The sequence below is a fragment of the Anopheles merus genome, chromosome 2L, assembly GCF_017562075.2.
Source record: "Anopheles merus strain MAF chromosome 2L, AmerM5.1, whole genome shotgun sequence".
In the NCBI taxonomy this organism is placed as follows: domain Eukaryota; kingdom Metazoa; phylum Arthropoda; class Insecta; order Diptera; family Culicidae; genus Anopheles; species Anopheles merus.
Genome location: NC_054083.1, coordinates 48,911,306 through 48,934,526, shown reverse-complemented (window position 1 = coordinate 48,934,526; position 23,221 = coordinate 48,911,306). Strand labels below are relative to the sequence as shown.

Below are 23,221 nucleotides of genomic sequence, written 5' to 3'. Positions count from 1 at the left end.
CGCGTACTTTTATACGACAGTGATTAGAACCTTGACGATGGGGTCAGCACGGTCTAGTGCGGTTTTGTGCCTGATGCAAATGCCGCCGTCCCGTTTGGCACATGTCCAACTGGACATTCTTTGCTAGAAAGGCTCGACTCGCCCGAGCTTATCGGGCTCGGTAACTCTTGTCAGAGCCCATCCAGCGAGCGGGCGACCGTGGAAGGGCCGTTCTGGAAGGGCCACAATCGCACGAGGCAATTGATAAGAGCGTCATGGCCTTTCGGCGGGACATGTTTTTGTGGCTTAAAAGGTGTACGATATTATTCGAAAGCTGACCCTTTTTGGTAGCCCCCGTCCCAGTGTGCCCTATCAGACGGATAGACGAAATCTGGGTGACAGTTTTATCAACTGCTTTTCCTTTTTTGGAATTCCTGTTTTCTATCAAAACAGAAACAAAACATCGGAAAAGCTCTCTGAGGTGAATGTGGTTTTGTGGTTTGCTGCCTGCTACCACCGGTGGAGTTTGTTTTCATTCACGGCCATTTCCCGCACCATTTACGGACGCAATGATCACGTTTGCAGTTCTTTGGGTTTGTTTTTTGACAGAGGTCCGAAGAATTTGTACAGTTTTTGTGTGATTTTTTGTTTCGTTTCACCTTTTTTGTGATGTTCTTGTGAAAGCAAATGGTTGATGAACTCCTCGTGCAGCAGGAATTTGAGTCGAATTCCGTTTCCAGTTGCTTCCAATTGCACACACGTGTTAGCGTGTGTTCCATCATCGACGATGTTGTAAGTGTCTACGCGTGCGGCGCAGGGTCCCATTCCCTACAAAGTGCAATCAGGCTAATGATGGATTTGTTTTCCACACTCTTATCCCAAAGCAGAAAACCGCAAAACGATCGATCAAGTGTGTACAGCAGCGTTAACCGCATCCCTCCGACAACCCCTTTACTTTTAAGCCCCTTCGGCAGGTTGTAAAGGAAACACTCTGTTTTACCGTTGTGAGTGACACTAACGACGCTTCCTACTACTGGTACTCTTATCAACAGCACTCTACAACTCCTGAGTTCGGTCCTTCAATCCGGGTTTTCTTCCACTTTCTATTGGAAAATTAATTGATCTGATGAGAAAGCAACCACAACAAAAGCATGCCATTCATAAATCATAGAAAAATGACAAGAATTGCATGGCGAGGAATGTGGATCATTGTCATTGTTATGAAGAAAAATTGACCAACCAAACAGTGGTGGCCAAACAAAGCTATTCTATCAGTGTCCTTAACATGATGCTCTTTTTCTCAATAACTCCTTATTGGAATCGGGCGGATTGCTTTATCACGTCCTTAATGCTTGAATGCACTTTTCCCGGACATCGGCGACGACGTCCAATGGTATGATGGTATCGCCTCTGCGACCCTTTTGTGCAGTGCTCGTTGCTTGCTGCTACTAAATGTCATTGAGCTCGCCTGATAATGGATTGGTTTGTTATGTTTGCCGGTCTGGTGGATGGCAAGCGGTGGATTTAGAGAACCCAGATGATAAATGTGGCGTAAAAAGTCACATTACTCGGATACAGCAAAGAGGAAAGAGGATAAAGGAGATCCTCGTCTTCCTGTTGACTGGACGCTTTGAGACGGGAAGGAAAATAATTAAAACTCCTACTGCTGCTAACAGCTCTACAGCTGCTGCTAACAGCTCTAGCTTTGATCATCATTACCCATCAAAGAGCTGGTGTTGAAAATGAGCGCTCTAAACGCTCTTTGAAAACATGGAAAGCTCTCACGCAAAAGAGACTCGTTTTCCGGTTCAATGGAAGTCGTTTTTCAGTATCCCTTCTATGTATTGCTGTTGGTGCATCGTTGGTGTCTCCGAAATAAATAAGCGATAGTGTCGCATGTTTTATGTAGTCATTGCGCCCGTCTGTGATGGAACGTGAGTGTATGTGCTGCGAGAGGAATTACGAATATGGTAACATGAGTGCAATAAAACTCAATTAACATTGTCACACCTGGCTGGTGTAGCTCCTTCGGGCGAGTTCTGTAAAATCAATCCCGATGCGGTTATTTGATCGAAATGCCGAACAAGTATCATCAGCCACTTCAGGAACGGCATGTCCTTTTCGCTCAGATTTATAACCCCGGTCAGTGGCTGACCAGAATAAATTGATTTTAGGTATGTGTGTGTCTGTCGTATGGCTTGGGGTGGCTCAATCACACTTTCTACACTTCCAAACCTCCACCTTAAGCTCCTCAAAGTGTGGATGCACTTTCCACGATGCATATTTCATGCTTCATTCTGTTCCCGCCTGCAAAACGTGCGGTGGAAAAGTAATTTACCATTAATAATCGACAAACCCAGCATGGGTTTCCCGAGGATCATATTGGAAAATGGATTACAACATTGCCTTTGCGATATCATGTCGGCAAACTACTTTATTGCCCCCCGGGTGCGCACCGGTGCACCAGTACGTACACGGTAATGGTCGGAACACCCGAAATCGCATGAATAAAAAATGATTCTTAAGTCACGGACGGACGGACGGAAAGTGCACTTTCGATTCGCTTTTTCGCAGCAGCATACGGTGTAAGGCAGAAGTCCAGCTGCCCAAACCGTCGTCCGCACGTGTGACACCAGCGCTGTGTGTGAAGAATAAAAGCGCAGGAAGTGTGGTCGTCCAAGAGAAGAGATGGAGGAGCCACACGGTAGGGGGAATTCCATTTAATGGGTAAGCTTTGCTGGTGGTACGTTCCGTTGCTTTCACGGCGTAGGCGAATCACTAATGCACCCGTAATGAGCCTAGGGACACACCTGGGAGCTTTCCCGGACACAGACGGACGGAAGCGGTTCATTGCTCGACTGTCGCGAGGCCGCCAACACCGTTTGCGCGAAACAAAAGCCAAAAGTCCCGTCGCCACGCGCAAAAGGATAATTAAACTCTTCTCCCAGGAGTCACATTTTTTGTTGCTGCTGTTGTTGCCAACCCACACACTGGCGTAGAGAAATTGCCTCCGGGGGTCATATGCGGTACTTAAACACGAACTCTTAAATTCGTTGCGTTTGGGAGTAGAAGTACAAAATAAAAGCCTCTTGCATGCACGGTTCACGAAGTCACGAGCAGACAGATACATACAGGTACATACGGGAACAAAGCTGTATTGCTTTGGAGGACAAGAGCATAATCGAGAGCACCGTGGGGAGGGGTACAGGACGAACTCGGGGATATTATCTGTATTTATGTGGTCGCGGTTGGGCAACAGTAACATAAGCTCTGGAGCATAGAGAGAGAGGGAGAGACGGCAAGCAAAAAACACGAACGTACGGACTTCTTCCCAGACTAATTCCAACAGCATGGGAATGGGGCAGCATGGGCAGAGCGCACAGATCAACGACCATAGACAACATGTTGTGCAGTGTGTGTGGAGCTGGAGCTTTTTTGCATTCTTCGGCGGAAGGAATCACTTTTTTGCCTCGTTTGAAACCGTTTTGAATGGGTCGCCAGCCTCGCCATAGAACGAACGCTGGAGGATGGATTGCATTCGTTTGGGTTGGAATTTCTTGCTGCTTTTGATACCACATTCCGAACGGTGGCGGCGGCAGCTGCGGGGTCTGTTTTGGGTGGCAAAAAAATAATCATCCCGTGGAGTCAACAGATGTGCAGAGGGGGCAGCAGATGCACATGGCGCGAGGCATGCCCGGGAGAGGAGAGAATATCGATCCGTCTGCCAGGCGGCCAATGCACCGGACGGGGCCGGTATATCGACGGTTCTGGTAAACCGCTGCTGCTTGATGGATTGTACATAAAACGCAGAGTGGGTAGAAGGAAACAGTTTGCCACAGAATGGTGCAGCATGGCCTTTTTTGCTTGCTTGGTAAGCTTTCGGATTAAATGGAGGAAAGATAAATGAGAGACAGGATGACGACCAGTTGTAGAAGAGATGTTTTCCAGTTCGCAAATAATAAATATCTCCCCACTGATACACCACACGCAAACAAAGTTATCAACATTCTAAAGCTGTTTGCTCCTCTAAACAGGGCTACAACCGTTACTGCTTCATCGCGAGCAAAAGTGAGAGCTGCGAGCGTCATTATCTATGGTCAGTTTCACTGCTTAATTATATCATAACTCGTGGCTCGTGGCCCCAAGTTTTGAGAGTGAAATTTCGATCTTTTCGATGGAGAGTAGACCCAGTGTTTGTGTGTGTGTGCTTATGCTAGCATTTATCTGCACTTGGATGCACCGAGCAATGCACCGAGAATCTGAAAGTAATTTCAATTCAATTTAACTCCCCACCAGCACTGCGGCTCCATCAAACCCCAGCCGTTTGCCATAAATCAACAGCTCTATTTCGGACGCGTTGCACAAACTGCACTGTGTATAGCCGTGCCACCGCCGAGTAGCGCGAGAATTTCGGATATTCCTCCGTTTTCACCGTGCCGCTGCCCCAGGGGCGTTGGAGATTGCATTTTATTTATTTACCATGATTGAATTGTGTTTCAGTTATTTTGAAGCGAAAGCAATCCGGTTAGTTGATGGAGGATTGCTAGGTGGAATATGTGATTGGGAGTTGGTGTGATTTACATTTAAATGTTACATCATGATCTTTGTGGAGATATTCGAGCGAATGTGCGTAAATATTAATCGAAAGCCTTGGGGTTCATTTAGCACGCTCCATCGAATATGCTGATCTAAAAGTTTTCCTATCTGTTCTTGATCTCCTCTCCTACCCATATCATGCAAATCCATTAGAGTGTGGGGGCAACGACTTCTGAAGCAAGTGCTTGAACCCAGAAATTTCCCCAAACTTTGGAGAGTGTAAAATGCGCTCCCCCGTTGCTTCCAATGTATTTCCTCGAAGCGTTTCTTTTTGCAAACTTTGAATGTTTTATCTCACTTAAGATGAGGGAGGTGGTGTGTGGGAAGAATCGTTTATGTTCGTGCCATGCTCAAGCATCCGTGCAGGAGGTTGACCGTTTTAGAAAATTTTCATCTCCAAACAATGAACTCCTCTCCCGACGCCGCAGCAGGACCGTTGCTGCTTGGAAGTTTTGCGAGGACGAGCATCTTCGCACGACTTGTCGCACGAGGAGAGGATGCTGAAGGATGTTTCCTTATAACTCCTTTACAGGCACACCCAGCCAGCAGCAGTTTTCTTTGTGTTGCTGCATCCCAGTTGCTGGGAGAGATATTGGGGCCGAGAGGACAGACAGGCTTGTTGATGCAGACAGTAAATTCACACTCTAATGCTGAGAGTGTGTATCATCCTCTAGTCCGCTTCCTTTTTCGCTTGGGGGAGACCGTAGCCGTGAATGCTGACACTTTTTTTAAAATGGAAACAAAGGAAGTGATGCATAAAAATGAGAAAGTTATATCCATGGATCATTGGAGCTGCTTCCGTTCTGTTGCCGAAGGAGACTCCCGCAAGAACAAGGAACCCTATAAAACAAACACATTGTCGTCTTTGTATTTTGCTCTGCTACCATGGCAGGTTGGTGTCTGGTGTGAAAATGGTTCCGTGTCGCTTGTGTTGGGATGTGTTTTTTTTTTGGTAGCAAAAAGCGATGAATTATGTACAGCTTGATAATTAGAAAACTTCTTCACCATAGCTTACACCCAACCCACACGCAGAACCATCTCCATCAATCGAGAGCTGGTTCGTGTTTGCTAATAACTTAAACGAACGTTAGACGTGTGAGAATGTCCAGCGCTTGTTCCGAACTTTTGCTGCATCCAAAAGCGGCCAATTAATTATTCAAACAAAGTACACAAGCGCATATTTCCGGTCGGTGAGGTTGGTGCATTGCAGATGTAAACCAGAAGATTGCAGGGCCAAGATACACAGTGCAGTTGTATTGGATTTGTAGGAAATTTAAAGCTACCTCTACCACCTCCGGTGGTTTTAAAGCTCGCTCCTGCCCCAGCAGCTCGACGCACAATCGAAAAGCAAATTTCATTCAATTATTTCTGGCCGGTAAATTGGCCTATTGGGAATGTAATCCCTCACGGGCGCTCCATTTCGGGGCTCCAACACATCGACAGCTTATTTAAAGGGGGAGAAAAACATCAACATCATTCAGAATAATAGCATCAATCAACGCGGCGAGTCTAACTTGTTGATACGTTGTATGTTTCTTCCGCTTCTCGCTGGAGGTTCTGCTGTAACTTACAGACATTTCAAGCCAGCCAACTTCTCTACCCAAAAGGTACGTGTGTGGTGTGTGGGTACCTTTTGCAGAGTTCCATTTCCGACAACCGACTGCTTTTCATTTGCGCAAGGGTGTTTCGATCGCTCCAGTGGAGCAAACGGCCGCCACTTCTCATCATGTAAATGGAGATGTAGTTCCTGTGTACGCCGGACGCAGGGCAGCAGCCGGCGTCAATTCGGAGGATGTGTTAAGATTATAAACTTCCTGTTTCTATGGCCCAGAAACGCGATCCATTCTGGAATTGAAAACACACATCAACAAACACCAGAGACCGGCTTCATTGAGGTGGGAGAGGGAGATGTTTGAGGTGCAGAAACAACAGACACGAGAGGTGGTGGAGTGTAGTTTGTAAAGGTGTTTTTCACGTTTGGAGCTGGAGCACACCGAGATCGTGCTGTAATGAAAAGGAACACTTTCCATTTCCTCTTCCATTCTCTGTAGAATATCCGGCAGCAAACAGTGTGTCGGTGTGGCTGTAAATAGTCGTCCACCGTTTGGACGTCGTCGTCGGCGCACCGTTGGACGTGTGAGATTGTCACCGGAATGGCACAAACGGGCGTGTGCCACTCTGGGTTGATGGGTTTTTATTTAGAACGCTTTTTTAATTGAAATTCTAAAGTAGAACACAAGCAGGAAAGGTGTTATTTTTACTGCAATCTCTCTTTTATGTGAGGGAAAAATAGAGTTTTTTTTCTATTCGGAACCCTGGATAAGTTTGTTTGGGGAAATAATTTGATTGGCAATGGGTGCGCATCAAACAAATGTTCAATTGTTTGTCTTTGCTGGGACTTCCATGTAATCACATTTCAATTTGAATTCTTGATTGGGTTACAACACGTGACGCAGGGAGGTATGAACCTCTATAAATGTGCGTTTATATGCGACAAAATTCCTAAGGGACACCTGCAACACACGCGCCATTCGCACCTTAGCAACGGAAGCATTCTGGCAACCCATGCGTGGAAATGTTTTATCACCTGCCGCCTCACACATGCGAGTCCTGCAAGGGTATCGAGGTGTGTTGAATTATATTTCGATGATTTATTACGCGGCCTTTTTTTCTGATTTTTAGACGTTCTAAAACGACGAAGCGGCAAAGAGGCCCAATGCCTTCCCCCAAAACCTTTTGTGTGATTTATTGAATTAAGCCCATCAAGTGACGAGCGCCCACCTTTCGAGCCGACGAAAGGTCGACGTAAAAAGGGAAGTGTGTGTCAGTTCTTGCGAAAAGAAGAAATGTCACCCAAAAGTAGTCGCATTTCGTTTGTCTCACGTACCGCTTTTCGTAAACTCCGCCGCCGCCCGAGTGCTTTGTTTCGGGCGCGATGGTGGTGCCAAGCGTACGTGACATCTCCGCCTTGGTTTGGTGGTAGTAATGTTACAGCCCATCGGACGCGGCCCTGCGTTACATTGGGGCCTTTTGGAACTGTGGAGCACCATTATTCTGACCGTGCTCTTAGGGAAACAAAATCCTCTGCCACAAACTGTAGAGTATCCGCACTGCACGCGCGGCGTTGTCGAGAAGTTAGGAACTCGCGGGGTTGGTCGTCTTTGGGACAGCTTAGTCGTGCTTAGTAAATGCGAAGCAGCGAACTCTTCGGCTTTTGGAAGTACACTTTCGCATTTCACTTTCGGCCTTCGTCTCACCTCACACTGTACATCCGGCATTACCTGCGGGGGTTAGTGAATTAGTTTTGGAGTAGCCGTTGTCGTTTAACTGTCTCGACACACACATTGGAACCTCACGCATGCACACAAAGAGAGCGAGAGAGCGAGAGAAGTGCAGCGTGTGTGTTGTGGATGGAATTGTAATTGCATCCCCATCAATTGCACTCCAGACAGGTGTGTGCCGTGGCCAGTCAAAAGAAGGGGCAAGCGAGAGAGAGAGAGAGAGGTCGTGTTCCGTTCCATTTCCCCACCTGCCCGATTTGACCACTCCACCACTCGTATAGGTGTCCAATTGAAGGGTTCAAGGCTCTCGCGCGCCTTACTTTCCCTACGCTTTCATCATGCAACTGCTCCAACTGCCAACTCCCCGTCTATTTGTCGATGACAACGTTAAGCAATTAAAAGAAATGAGCCTCCAACAGGAAGTGTGGCGAGAGCGGCCGGTTGGTTGGTTGGAGCAGGCCCCTTTTGTTTACACACACACACATTGCCCTTGGTTGGCAGAAAAGTGCAACTTGGTGCAAATTTCTAGTGCATTCATTCTTTTCCCATCTGCATTGTTATTAAAAGGGGGGGGGGCTGCTGCTACAACTGCTGCTGCTATTGAGACGCGATAATGTGAAGATGAGTTATTAGAGCAACGATTGTGATGCGTAGTTCTTTTTTTTTTTGCGCTACTAGAATGTTGATGATGGATGTGCCTACGTTGTAATAAGCTGCGTCATGTAGAAAATTAGTCACGCAATAACATGCGTGTTGTGCGTGTGTGTGTGCGTTTGTTGAATTGCATTGTTAAGTGCAACTTTGTGTGGTGCAGTAAAAAAAAGGCCCAGCGGCCCTTCAAACCCTTCGTCTGTCTTTTTCTTTGTTGCTGAAGAGCGCAAAACGGGAACAGAGAGATAGAAGGCGAACAATCTACACACCGATCATCGAGTGCTGTTGAAAATAATGATCCATTTTATATTGTTGAACTGTCCTGCACGTGATTGGAGCTCATGCCTTACAAAAGTGGGCTCTTTTTTTTCTTTCACCGGTGGTCTTCCTTTTTAGCATATTCGAGAGCGAAGGCAAATGGGGGCCAAGCAGCCAGCAGTCAATAATGCTAAATCACCGATTAATGTTCCCGTTATGCTGCCTTCTGACGACCATAATGAACCTATCACATTTACAGATTAGGCTTCGTGCTGTCTTGTGAGGCTTCGTTGCTCTCTCACTCTTTGGATCTCAGGAGTCACGGTTTCGTCTTCTTCTGGTGGACGTCTTTCTTTGACCGTGACCCTTGCCGGTCTATCGTTGAATCATCCCACCACAAAGCGGAAAACCAAAGCCCCCGGATAGCAGTGTGCGAGGGACGAAAATTGCCGCGTTAGTTCCCTCGGGGAGGAGGCAGTAGTTGGCCGTTGCGATGGATCTTTTTTCTCGAGAAAAACTTATGAGTCATCGTTGTCATCTCCGGTTGTGTCGTGAGGGTTGGTTTTTGTTCGTTGTTATCCCTCCTGGTTGATGCCGGCTTTAGCTTGGTTGTAAACAATGAAAGGTACAACTTTGATAAAAAAAGAAAGAAACCCCGTTAATGGGTTATAATGGAGAGCGGCCTGGGTTCCACCGGTCACGAATATGTACCGCCACCACCTGAACCGCCACAGACACATGCCAATACATGTCGTTCCGACATGACGGGTTACTACCGAACAGGCTGGAATAAGGTTTGCGTGTGTTGCGCGATTCGGTTGTTTGATTTAGGGTTGTGTCGAAGGCTCTTCCTTTCAAGCGAATCTTTCGTCTCACGCGCACGTTACCTTGAATTTGGTGCGAAAAATAGTATGTTCCGGGGTTTATTTTCGTGGTGAATGGCGGAATGGTTGGGCGTAGCACAACCTTCCATGTCACACCCATTCGCCAAATTGTCCAATAACACAACTGTGTCCGTCCACAAGTGATTGCATAAGGGGCGGCACATACACACACCCAACTTCCCCAACACCGAGGACACACAAACGCGGAAAGGCACACGTGTGTGTTGGGTCTCGCTGGTGAGTTATGGAGATGCGTTCGTAGAGTAACGCCGGCGTGTGTGCATTCTAATCGGACGCTTAGCTTAGGAGTGTGTGCTAGAATGACTCATTTGTGGATTAGTGCGATGTGTGGTCCGTTGGTTGGGAAGAATCTTTCCGCCTTAAATTAGTGTGAGATAATGAGCTTGTTGTTGTGTCACGTTCGAGTTGTTTGAAGAGAACACTTTGGAGCAGAGATGCCATGCTAAATAGAAGCACTGTGCTAAACAGAAGCAAGTAGCAAGGAACATCAATTCTGTGGGATATGGTTTGGGTTTTTTCCCCTCCCGCGACAGTGTGATTGATTTTCCCATTGCACGACATTTTGAGGCGACGACATCAGCAAACGACGAACCCTAGAATACTCTGTATGCAAAGCGAGGTAACATTCATTAGTGTCTCTCTCCCTGTTGCGAGTTTGTGCAAGTGATTGATGTGCAGTGGTGTAGAATAAATTAGCACGTTTTCCCGGGAGACGGAAGCGCTAGAACTAATCTGAATATTCGCTCAGTGCAGCATAAAAATAATTGCCCTGTTTTACCCTCTTCTCAACAGTATTTGTGCCCGCATATCTATATTAAAACATTACGCCTTACCGCTTTTCTTTTGTTTTCCGTACCTCTTTCCAGCTACAAGCAGCAACAGTTGATTAAAAGCAAAAGCCAATCCGAGCTTGCCACCTTCATACCGGCGTCGGCCATCATCTACCACAATACGGCCAGCAACGGCAGTGCATCACCGGCGGCACCATCAGCACTAACGCACGGCGGCAGCAGTAATGCATTCGGTCTCGGTGGCATTGCTGCACCATCGACCACAGCCCTAACTGCCGCCTCAGCCCCTCACGGCTTCTACCCCGAGCAGAACAACAATAATAATCATCATAGCAGCTTCGGACACGGTTCCGGACAGCAGCAGCAGAGGACGGAGGACGACTTCAGCTTCCCAGCGTTCGGTGCACTGCGCCGCTGCCTGACAGAGGAGATGCGCCCCGACCAGGACGGTTCGATGGTGAAGAGCGTGTCGATAGCGGAGCGGCTGGCGGCACTGAAGAAGAGCGGCGAGGACGATTGGCGCAAGCGCGTCTCCAAGAAGGATGTGCCCGACGACGTGCGGCGGGAAAATCTGGTCAATGTAAGTAAACGTAACGCAAGCGTAACGCTAACGTGCTCTATTCCTCGCGTAGCTGGTAACGCTTTGCAGAAGGCGATGCAAATTGCATACCTTTAGGCGGATTGCTGCATGGTAACGGGGAGAGCAAATTTTGGATTGGATGTGTTACAGCCGGATGCGGTTTAATTTCCAAAACAAGGTGGAATTTTGATGATCCGTGCTCTCGAATACGTTAACCTTGAAACGTTCACATGTTCGCTTGCCTGTCCCTCTCTCGCTTCCTTATCCTCTTTCTCACGGAAGCAACAACCAGTTTTTAGTTCACTCTTTTGCCTTTTCCTCTTCGGCTTAACTTATGCTCATCGCGGGTTATGCGGGGTTATGTTTGACTCGATGAGCCGTCGCTCGCGGATCCTGTACACTTGAGAGTTGTTTGTTGGATCGGGAGCACTACAGCAACACACACACATGCATGGGACTTGATTTCGATCGAGTTTGCATGTTAATTTGCATTTTAATTGTTTGCGAGAACATACCGGACGACGGAAAAGCCCACCCCGGTGGGCAAAGTGCAAATATACAGTACAGATCTCTCTTTGCTTGGCCGATTGTGTTTGCGGTGTGCTAAGTGTGCATAAGCACAGTGCTTCTGTTGCTGCCCTTGAGGGGAACGTCTTGATGGTGATCGTCTAGAATCTCGAGATCGGGTGCCGCGTCTTAGCGCAGTACATTACTTTACTTTACGGGTCACTTGCGATGTGAATGAGGAATACTTGATTTGCTTTCCTTTTGCGGTCTCTTCGGGTGTGTGGTGTGTGTGCTCATCATCAGTAAAACAAACGGACGCATTTATCTTGCAGTTTGTGCAGCACAGCCTTCCCAAGAGGCCTGCGCTGATCAATGTCTCTCATTTGTTACCGTTTGTTTTGGAGAAGTTCTGTGAATAGGAATGCACTGGCGGGATCCATAAAACATTCCACGATCGGGCGTTAGTACGTGCGTCTTCTTCGTCATAACAAAAATGCGTCTTCTTGTGATGTGTTTGTTGATATTCACCTGCATCAAACACACGCTGCGGCTGCTGCTACTCTAATATGTTAGGTGTGTGCAGTGGTATTGGTTCGTTGGTTTCGCCGGCTTCTTTGCTAGATAAGATAGCAAAACACGGCACGCTAACACCACTCTACCGGGATTGGCCGGGCTCTGTGCAGGGTACGGGCGCGTGCGGAGGTGCATCATCAATCACGCTCACAACACACGAAACGACCGGCCAAGCTTAAACGCACCACACACGCGCACACTCGTTGCGATGATTGCACAGTATTGGCCGGTACGGCATCGGGTCACCATCGCGCTCTCGCTCTCCGTCCCGCGTCGTGTCTCCCATATCAGTAAAAACCCAGCAGTGTGTGTAGAGTGTGTCCACCGACCAGCAGTAGCAGTAGTAGCCGCATATCAGCATACAACCGCACACTGTTGTGGTGTGGTTGGTTGTGTTGTCACTGCTCTGCAATACGGACGCTTCCTTCCACGGTCCAGACCCTCACAAAACGACGTTGCCGTGCGGCAAAGAATCGGCAGCAAACGCTCGCAGACGGCGCAAACTGGTTCAGTTGTATCCTGTACGCGGTCGGCTGCTGACGCGTGCGCTGAATGTGCTGCTGCTCATCACGGGCAGCTGTGTGTATTAGGAGAAAGAAACAAACAGAAGTAAACAACAAGCAGTGGTAGCAAAAACTAAAAACAGAAGAGTGAATTCCGTGGAACCACCCCCCCCTGCTTATTAAGCGTGAAGTGAGAGTTGGTGGCGCTCGTGCGTGATCTTGAGATACATTCCAGCTCCCTCGCTAGCCGTCGTTCCAAGGCACCATGAATCATGCGCTGGTATTTACTGGTGGCAGCTCCAGCCCCGGCAGCTATTGGGAAGAAGCGATCAGTCTCGTCGTTCGGCTCGGTACGCTGCTGCAAACATTAGTCATCCCGCTGCTGCTGGTGATCGGGGCGCAATTTGCGGTACAGCTGTATAACGGCGTCCGCCGGGAGGCAGAGCGCCTTCTCGAACAGCACGTCGATGCATTGCAGCGCGACCGCCAGCGGCTGATAGAGGAGATCAAGCTCGATCTGCTGCGGACGCTCAACAACAAAGGAGCGAAGGAGGCGGAGGAGTCATCGGCGCAGAAGGCTTCCGAGGCAGAGTGTGATTATCGTAGTACCATAAAGCAGTCGGAATGTGCATCGGAAAAGCCAACCATCATCTCACCCGCTCTGTCATCCACGCCGAGTTCTGGCTTTGTAAAGAATGGCAGCACAACGACGGGCAGATCTAATCAGACACCATTGGAGCGGCGACGACCGGCAACATCGTCCTCCTCCACCAAAGCCACCGAATGGATCCCGACCCGCCGCCACCGGCTGGACCGCAAAGAGTGCAGCAACATTGTGAATGAAATCATTTATCAAATTCAATCAGGCACGCGAACTGGGGAAGATTGCGTTAACAGCAGCCCAGGGAAGTCGGGAATTCCCGAAGGTACTACCCAACGTTCAGGAAATGCGGAAGATTCGGCGGTGCTACGGGATGTGCACAGCCGTAACGTGGTCGCTCGCATGAAGACACTGTTCGAGCAGCCGATGGGGCGACCCCAGATGAGCTCCGTGAAGTTTGCCACCACGCCAGAGAGGCAACCATCACCGGCAGCACCGGAATCAACGCCACGGCGACATTTCAGCAACGTTGTGAACATTCTTCGCCGCAGCGAACCCAACTCCTCGTACGGGTCGCGCTCCTTCAGTGCTAGCCTGGAGAACTTGAGGCCTGCCGGTGCTGCAGGGTACCCGAAGGCTTCCTCCGAACCTCCCACAGTGATCCGAATGCGACGACGCATCCGCTCCCAGCAAAGTTTGTCCGAATCGGTCGAAGACATCCTGGAATCGGAACGGTTCTCCAAACGCTTGTCCCAATACTCGATCAGTGATCTGCTGGACGAAGATGAGGCTGAGAGTGGAAAGCAACCGCTGGAGCGATACAGTGGAGAAGCCAAGTACGATCGGGTGTCGCGGGGTCTCAAAACGCTTTCCACCTTTTCCCTGTCCGAGTTGCTGCAGGATGACGAGATGACGACGACGGTTGATGGGGCGGAAGCAGAACCGGAAGTGGTACTGCGCAAATCGAAACCAAGCGCGACGCCCGCCTCCTATCGCAATGCCGTCGATAACATTGAGCAAATCCTAATTGCGGAGAACCTATCGAAAGACTACTGGAAGTACTCCATCTCGAACCTGCTGGACAGCATGGAGGAGGACGGTGGTATCGTGTCGCTGCAGTGATGATGTGTGGAGCTCCCAGTAAAGCACCTAAGCCCCAACCTCCTCCACCTCCCCGTGTACCTAGAAACTGGCTTATCTTGGGACGGCCTGCAAAGGTGCTTAAAAAGTCACCCGAGGAGAGAGGGCTTAACAGAGAGACTGATAGCGCAGTAAGGCGACTACCACTGGTGTTGGTGCGTGGTGACTCCCCGAGGATATCCACCCAACGCGTATAGATACTGTGTCAAGGCAGCTACGAGCTTTAGTGTACAATCGAACAAACAAAGGAAGCAAAAGAAGTAACGAGTCAATTCCCGCTAAAGGCTGTGATTGGATTTATTGTTGCACGGGTCAGCCTGTGTTGGTGTGTGTGTGTGTGTGTAACGCAACACACTGTACGACCGCGTGATGAAGCATTATTATATTTAGGGTGTTGTAAGTGCAAGAGTGACGTAAATCAATTCCAGTTAGTATCAAGGTGTTGCAATGTATGTTCTTTACCGTAAGAAGAAGGTGTTTTACGAGGCGAATACACCCTCCCTGACCCGTCCAAGTTACTGCTACGTTTACTTTATCGAGGGTGTAATAGGAGCGCGATGGAGCCGCTGTCTACTCTGAAGCAGGTAATTTTGTGAAACTGAATGAGAGGGGTGTGGCCCCTTGGGCATCCCGGGGTCGGTTGGAGGTTCGATTTGTGATTCGGTGTGACCTTTAAAAGGCCGTCTTCGAACCCGCTGCTCAATCACTGTCGCTCTAACGATCCGATTAATGGTATGTCTTTATGAGTTATCGAAGCGATGCGGCGAGGAACCACGGAAAACTTTAATGGAGGAATGATAAAAAAAAATTGTGGATGATGGGACCCAGGGAAGGTTGAGTTATTTCGTCGCTTATTGCCAACCACACCCCAAAAAACACACACACACACACAGATTGGACGTACGCATCATTGCGTGTAGTAGCTGTACGATGATGCTATCTGTCGTTTCGTTTCGCTTGCTCTCCACGACATTATGACCTCCTTGGGTCGAGCGTTTAACCTGCCCCGAGGATGGGAAGAGACAGTACAGAAAGACCCAAAGTGATGTGAAAAAACGGTCACTGTTGAAGGAAGGAAGAGGGTTCCTCCCCTCATCCAAACACCATTTAACGTCATTAATTTCTTAATTAGCCATGACTGCGTAATGATGGATGATATCACTACTATCGGGTGGTCGTGCATTGGTATCTTGTCACCCTCACTTGCCTTATCAGTGGAATGGGATGTGGGCTTTCTTTGCGGATTGTTTTATGCATTATGACTGTATGTAAACAGATAACAACACGTCACGCTTGTCTAACTCGCACACACACCTTTGTTTTGCCATTGCAGAATGCACTCATCGTTGCCAAGTCCCACGAAAGCCCAGTGAAAAACAACTCACCACGACCGTTCAGTCGGCCGGCGGACCTGGAGGGTGGAAACATTTCCGATCGGTTGGGCAAGATCAAGACGTCGTCGGAAAATTGGAAAAATCGTGTCGGTAAGTATCGTGTTTTTGTTTTTTTTTTTTGGCAATCGTTGCAATTGTGTATCGAAGACTAATTATTCTCTCTTTTTTGCTCTTCCAGAACTCTCCGATGCGACCAACTTCACCGTTGCGGGCCGGCTGCCCGCAACCAAATCGCCCAAGCTACCGTTCATCAAGTCGGACACGAAGCAATCGCCCGCGATGAATGTGTTCCGCAGCGTTAACCCACCGCAGCTCGGCCTGTCCAAGAGTCCCTCGATGATGGTGTCCTCGGTGGTCACTTCCTCGACCGTTTACGGACAGCAACCACAGACGGCGGCAGCGCCGCCAGCATTCGGTGCACGCCCTACCAGCGTTCCGGCGCCCCAATTTTCTAGTCCCGCTCCGGCAATGTTCCAGCAGCAAAGCCAGCAGCAGCAGCACCGTGTGGTTGAAAGTCTCATGAAGCGTAGCATAAGCGTGCCGGGCGTACCGTCCGGCGGCGAGCGAACGTTTGGCGGCGATCTCAAAACACAACAACCGGTCGGCTCGAAGGTCGCCATCCCGAAGCTGGACGATGAGAGCTTCGGCTCGTTCTTCGGGAAGGTGGCGAACGGTGCGACGGCGAGCAGCACGGCCACGACCGGCAGCTTTAGCAGCAGCCTCACCAGCAGCAGCAGTATGATGAGTAGCAGCAGCTCCAACGCCGAGGTTACGTTCGGTGATCTCGACACACTCAAGACCAGCGGCGAGAAGCTGTCGCACAAGAAGGTGGTACAGGGGCCGCGGGGCCGCCGGGCCATGTCGCGCAATCCGCTCAAGACGCTGGCCGCCCGGGACGACCTGCAGACGGAGTACACCGAGATAAGGACAGGCATCGCCGACAAGGAGATGCGCCGACTTAAACTAGAAGCAAGTAAGTAGCGGGGCGATCGCGCGTCTTGTTTCCCCATTCTCCGGTGCAGCCTTGAGGTGTGCGTATGTGTGTATGTGTGTGTGTGAGTGTGTGCATTTATGTTTTTGCGCGTGCTTTTCTTGTTGTCGTCAGCCACCTTCATCCTCAGAGGATCATCTCTCTCTCTCGAAAAGGTGTTCTTAAAAAAAGGATCCTTTTGCAAGATGATCCTCTGTGAGATGAGTTTGCCGTGCTTGACCGCGCTGCATCACTACCACAACATCCTCCTACTACTTACACACCCCGCTAGCCTTCTCAATGCACGAAACTGTTCTTAACACGTGCTCTCTCCCTCTCATGTTCCCTCAATAATGCTAACCTGGCTCTGGCGTACGATGGTGGCATCCCCGTGCCCTGTCCGTGTCGCCGTTTTTTCTCTCTGTGTTCTTTTTTTCATCCCTTTTTGTTCCCACTACCACCCCTACCCACCACTGTGTAGTTGCCAAAAGTAGCAATCTGGCCGTAGAAGCGCTAGCCGGCTTAGCGTCCGTTGAGGATTTCAAATCGGTCAGTCTCAAGTCTAGCTCGCTGCCGCTGAATCAGTCGTTTGTCCCGCACAAACCGCTGATGTTGCTGCAGGTGAAGGGCCGTCGGCACGCGCAGACGCGCCTGGTGGAACCGGCCGCCCGCTCGGTCAACCGGGGCGATTGCTTCATCCTCGTCACCGCCGACCGGCTGTTCGCCTTTCTCGGCCAGTACGCGAACGTGATCGAGCGGTCGCGCTGCAAGGAAATCTGCGAGCAGATCGTGCGCGACAAGGACCTGGGCTGCAGTGCGGCCAGCGTGACGCTGCTGAACGATGGGGGTGCGACGGCCGGCCGGCAGGCGCGCGACTTTTGGGCGCTGCTGGGCCGCGGGCAGGAGGACGAGGGCGTGTGCGATTCGGGGCACGCGGACGAGGACGAGCTGTTCGAGGCGTGCCTGATCGAGACGAACACGGTGTACGAGTACGGGGAGGAGTCGCTCGTGCCGGTGGAGGAGTACTGGGGCGCGATACCGAAGATAGCGATGCTGGACCCGCGCAAGGTGCTGGTGTTTGATTTCGGCTCCGAGCTGTACGTGTGGAGCGGCAAGAGTGCGCCGGCGGAGAGCAAGCGGGCGGCCCTGCGGCTGGCCCAGGAGCTGTACGGCGGTGGGTACAGCTACGAGGAGTGCCAGCTGAGCCCGCTCAACTTTGCCGAGCTGGCGGGCGATCGGCAGCGGGATGCAAGGCGACTGTCCAAAGCGGGCAACAGCCGGCCGGAGTGGTGCCTGATCGCCCGCGTCACCCAGCACATGGAGACGGTGCTGTTCCGCGAGAAGTTCCTCGACTGGCCGGACGTGACGGTGCAGTTCCGGGACGAGTACGGCGGGGATGGAGCGTCCCCGACCGGGCTCGAGATACGGCCGCTGGACGGCCCGGAGCTGTACGGGCGCGCCGAGCCGTACCAGGAGCCGAACCTGGTGCTGGAAAACTCCAACCTCGGGCGGGGCGACTTCTACTACGACCAGGACTCGATGCGCCACTTCGATGTGCGCACCACGTCCGTGACGCAGTGGGAGATTGACGAGTACGAGTACAAGGAGATCGATGGGACGTCGCGCGGCCACTTCTACGCCGACGAAAGCTACACCGTGCGCTGGATGTACCAGATCAGCGTGACGGTGCGCGAGCTGAGCGGCAAGGTGTCGAACCGCAGCACGGTGGTCGGTCGCGACCGGTGCGCCTACTTCTGCTGGCACGGCCGGGACGCGTCGGCGAACGAGAAAGGGGCGGCGGCACTGCTAACGGTCGAGCTGGACAAGGAGAAGGGTGCACAGGTGCGTGTGGCGCAGGGCCAAGAGTCGGCCGCCTTTCTGCGCCTGTTCAAGGTGATGTTCGTGCATCGCAGCAAGCGCGTGGCGAAGGCGGGCTGGCGCATGTACATGATTACCGGCAACTTCCCGGAGGAAACGATGTGCACGGAGGTGGACGGTTGCAGCATGCGGCAGCTACGTTCCCGTGCCACGATGCTGCTGGTGCATGGCGAGCGCGGTCGGGTGCTACTCTGGCAGGGCTGTAAGGCACTGCCACACGCGAAGGAAGTGGCCGCAAACGTGCTGCGCGTAGTGCTGGACCAAAAGTGTCCCGAACTGTTCGACGAAACGCTGTCCAATCTTTCCTCGGCCGTCGTGGAGGAAGGTCACGAGACGGACGAGTTCTTTGATGCGGTCGGAGGGCAGAACAGGCATCACTATCACAGCCTGCTCGGGTCGGAGCAGTGTTACGACTTTACGCCACGCATTTTCCACCTGACGAGCATCAACAATGGCAACTTTGAGGCGACCGAGCTACAGTGTGCGCTGCGTGCGAAAGACCGCCCCACGGCGTACCCGTTCCGGCAGGAGGATCTTTACAGCGCCCGTCAGCCAACGATCTTCCTGATCGATAATGGGCACGTGCTGTGGCTGTGGCAGGGCTGGTGGCCGGCGGGCGACGAGTCGGGCAGCGACAGCGGCGCCGGCGGCGAGACGAACCACAGCAGCTTCGACAGCAACCGGTCGGGCGAGAACCGGTGGCAGGTGGAGCGGCGGGTCGCAATGGAGACGGCCGTCTCGTACTGGAAGGCGAAACAGCGACAGGCAGGTGTGGGCGAACGCGTGACGAATGGCAACGGGCATGCGAATGCTACTACGGCGACCACGACGACGGCGGATGAGAATGGAAACGATGAGCCGCAGGGGGTCGATGAGGTCGATGCCAAGCCGACGACGGACCGGCAGCAGGAGCATCACCGGGTGGAGCCGCCGTCGACTACTGCTCCGGGTGACCACGTGCATGGGTTCGTCGTCTGGGCCGGGCTGGAACCGCTCGAATTCATTGCCATGTTCCCGGAGTGGACCGAACGGGACGATGTCGCAGAAATCAATGTGCAGGTAGGTGTACCATGTAGCTCTTGCTCTCTTCCCCTCTCTAGCGCTCTAATTCCTGCGTTGCGTAGAGAGTGGATCTTGTTTCCAGGATCTCGAAGAAGACGAGGTTTGTATGGCCCATAGATGAGCTGGAGAAGGTAGTTAGACAAAGATCTCATCAGTTTTAGTTTTTGCTGGTAAGCTTCCGTATGAAACAAGCTTCAATGTGCGCTTTTTCCTGTTGAAATGTGTCTCACACCCCCCAAAGCTGCCTACCGAGCTGCAATATCGTGCGTCTCGATGTGTGTGTGTTCTATTTGTACCTTGCAACTTCAAAAAACAAGAACTGTTTAACATGCCTACCAAATAGCGAATATCTGCTCCGCTCGTGTTCCACTCCGCCCCAATGTTTTTAACCGTGCTTTTCAACCCTTGTCGTGGAGCATTCTTTTCCCACTGTTTTTTCCCTATCTGTAAGTGATCCACTTCTTCTCACACGAAACTAATGCCTTCTGGTGCCTTTCCTCTCATTGTAGGATGGTCGTAAATCGACACCGCAACCCATCTACGACAGCCTGTCGCTGCTGTCCCGCAAAGAGTACCCGCTGGCCGTGCTGCTCGAACGCCCGCTGCCGGAGGGCGTCGATCCGACCAAGCTCGAGCTGTACCTGCACGAGCTCGACTACCAGGAGGCGCTCGGGCTGAGCAAGCAGGAGTACGATCAGCTGCCCGCCTGGAAGCAGACGAAGCTGAAGAAGGAGCGCGGTTTGTTCTAATAAACACACCCTGTCGGACAAAAAAAACGGAGAAGGGAAAACGCCATACAGATACAGAGGGCGGACAGATAGGAAGGAAGTAGGAATGAGACAGGAAAGCGAATACGATTTGAGCCAGTTTCGAGGGTTTTGTGTTCGTCCGAGGATCACGTGTTTCAAAATTGCAGGGGGTGAAGGCTCTGCTCTAATGATATTACTAAGGTATTTTTTTCGTTTTCTTTTGAGTTGTTATTTTGTGTTTCTTTTCGGTTTTGTTTTGTTTGAGCAAGATAAATTTAGTAGCAAATTTTGAAACTCCCCTCTCTGTGAGCCGCCCATAGAAGTAGCGTCATTCTCTCTTCTTCTTTTTTGCTTAAGTTTTACCGATGTGTACCACTAAAGGATAAAGATGTACGTGTGCTGTGCGTGTGATTTTGTGTGCTTGTGTGGGTTGAGCTTTCCAACGGCCAATCCAATCGAGGAAAGAGAGATAGAGAGAGATAGAGGAAAGAGGAAGGTCGTGCTCTAGTTCATTGATGTTGTGTTCGTTTTGTTTTAATAATTTAAAAATATAAAACCGTTTATTTTATTCCTACCAACACAACCATCTGTGTCGCAAGGAACGGGCGTTAAACGGTGTAAATGGCGCCGTAATGAGAAAGGCTTGGAGGTGGTAGTGTGCTGTAGAGAGGGACCCGTAAGAAGATGTTCAGAAAAGGCCCAGTAGATTGAGTTGAGGGTTTTTGAGTTTTCATATCCTATTTTCTTCCTTGCAGTGCCTCACACGGAGGAGTGCGCGATTGTGCTACTTGTAGATATGTGATTTTCTTTCCCCCCCTATATTCAATCGTTACATCTTGCCACCTTTTTTGTTAGTTTTGTGGTTTTGTTGTGTAAAGGGTGTTAACCACCACCCTCTCTCTCTCTCTTTGTTTTCCCGATGGTGCTTTTAGTTGCTGAGTAGTGTTGGTTTTAAGAAGAACGACAAGGTTTGTGTTAATTTTATTTATCCAATTTCTCGGAACACCGAACATGGATCGATGGATTTCTTTACATTTAAACGTGCATGATGATGTTACGGGGCAGGAAACGACGCAAAGAGGCATGGAAATAGCTTGTACTTAAGTAGGGACTAGCCGAAGCCCCAGGACAGGACGGGAAAGGGTTGTTGGCGGTAGTATCGTGTGGTCGTTGATTTGAAAAAAAAAAAGCAAACGAAATTGATGTCTTTTAAGACGAAGAAATGCCGGAGAAACATAATCAATTAATCGTGTCGTGTATACAGTTTTCTTATATAGTTTTTAAACATCCCCTCCCCGCATTATAGTCAAATGTGCGCTGGCGGCGTGTCTCTACTATTACTACTACTACTATTACTATTACACGATATCATTATTGTTTCCTACTTTCATTCGTTTGGGTTTTTTTTTGTTTTATCTTTAACTAAGTGCAGCGTGAACTCTAAACTGTATGTGTTAGTACACCTTGAACGAAGCAGAAAAAAGAAAAAGAAGAAGAAGAAGATTTCATTACGATGCCGAACAAAGCATGATAACAAAAAACGAAGGAAGAAGCCCCGCGCGTTTACCGAATGTGAATTTTGTAGTTTGTAATTGGGAAACGACAGGCTGGTGGGAGGGAAAGAATTTGAGCGAGAGAGAGAGAGAAAGAGAAGCAAACCCAACATATTATACACGTACATTTATATATAACTTATACAAGAAAAAATCAAGCTAAAGCTAAAAAACCACCATTATACCTACCATACACCCCACCACATGCGGTCATTTCGGTCACACATTTAGCGAGAACGAACACGAATATTGCGGGCACACACGCGGTGATGATAGCAAGGACACGCTGAGTTATTAGAGTGCGCGTGTGTGTGTGTGTTGTCGGTATATTTTTGTAAAGGTGAAGAGATAAGGCGAAACTAAACCCCCGACACACAACACTGGCGCTGTGTTTGTATAGCGGCACAGCCGGAACCGGTTCGCACAGAGAGAGTGAGGATGGTTGAACGCTGCTGAACGCCGCGCGCCTTTGTTCGAAGCACACACTGCAGTGGTAGTAGTAGGCCATGGAAGCAGGTGTAGTGTGCACTTGTCAGTCAATTGATGAGTTCAGTTTCGGCTGCTGCTGCTGCTGCCGATCGACGCCCTTTTACGTTTAGTGCAATAGAGTTTATCCTTCCTGCGAGTACGCCTTTTTTTCTTACCGCGCGTGTCGTGCCGTCATCATTATTTCTACCAAAATTTTGCGCTTGTATGTGTGTTTGTATGTGCGTATGAAAAGCCGCGTGCGTGTGTGTGTGTGTGTTTTGTACTGAGATTTGACTTTGACGTGGTGTGCACAACAGCATATCATCCCACTCTTCAGTCCCCGTTCTCCACTTGATTATGGCGTTCCAAAATGGAGCCGTTGGATTTTTGGAAAAAAAACAATAAGACGTTTGATGTGAGGGAGAAGAAGGGTGTTTGTGTATGCGTGTGTGTGTGTGGATACACAGTACGAACAGTGAAAAAAATGTAAAGCCAAATAAAAAAAAAAAAACAATGTGAAAAAAATACTTACAAACTGTCTCAAACTATCGTGATTAGCTGCGTAAAAATGAAAGAAAAGAGAATGGAAAGGGGGAAAAAGCGAACCAAGGTATGTGTATATTCCAATAAGAAAATGAGCTCTTCATAACCGTGGTACTGCTACTCCCTGACTGAGGGCGCCACTGTGTACTGCTCCAATGGTTCTCTTCATTTCGGATCTTTCTCTTTCGGAGTCCCCATACAAAACAAATACTTTTGTTTTTGTTCTTTACAGTAGTTTT

At 49.9% G+C, this 23,221-nt stretch overlaps 2 protein-coding genes across 15 annotated transcripts in view; both read left to right on the top strand.

Annotated features, from left to right (window-relative positions):
* The window catches only part of LOC121593412 (supervillin), a 184,978-nt gene extending 162,151 nt beyond the window's left edge, over positions 1 to 22,827 (top strand). For 12 of the 14 annotated variants that reach the window (XM_041915731.1, XM_041915734.1, XM_041915732.1 and 9 more), the window contains 5 exons: positions 10,537 to 11,041; positions 15,699 to 15,849; positions 15,938 to 16,732; positions 17,211 to 19,666; positions 20,179 to 22,827. In XM_041915731.1, the coding sequence (XP_041771665.1) occupies positions 10,537 to 11,041; positions 15,699 to 15,849; positions 15,938 to 16,732; positions 17,211 to 19,666; positions 20,179 to 20,418 (4,147 nt within the window). In that variant the 3' untranslated portion in view covers positions 20,419 to 22,827. Of the gene's footprint in view, positions 1 to 10,536; positions 11,042 to 14,864; positions 14,950 to 15,698; positions 15,850 to 15,937; positions 16,733 to 17,210; positions 19,667 to 20,178 lie in introns of those variants that run through there. The other 2 variants (XM_041915746.1, XM_041915736.1) reach the window with 2 other exon arrangements.
* LOC121593415 lies at positions 12,329 to 14,347 on the top strand. The gene has a single exon (XM_041915748.1). It carries the CDS (start codon positions 12,890 to 12,892, stop codon positions 14,345 to 14,347), a length of 1,458 nt encoding a protein of 485 aa, XP_041771682.1. The 5' UTR covers positions 12,329 to 12,889.
* Positions 22,828 to 23,221: the final 394 nt, after the last annotated feature.

Bases quoted from the DNA above. Each gene is read 5' to 3' on its own strand.
- LOC121593415 (XM_041915748.1), top strand. From the start codon at position 12,890: ATGAATCATGCGCTGGTATTTACTGGTGGCAGCTCCAGCCCCGGCAGC.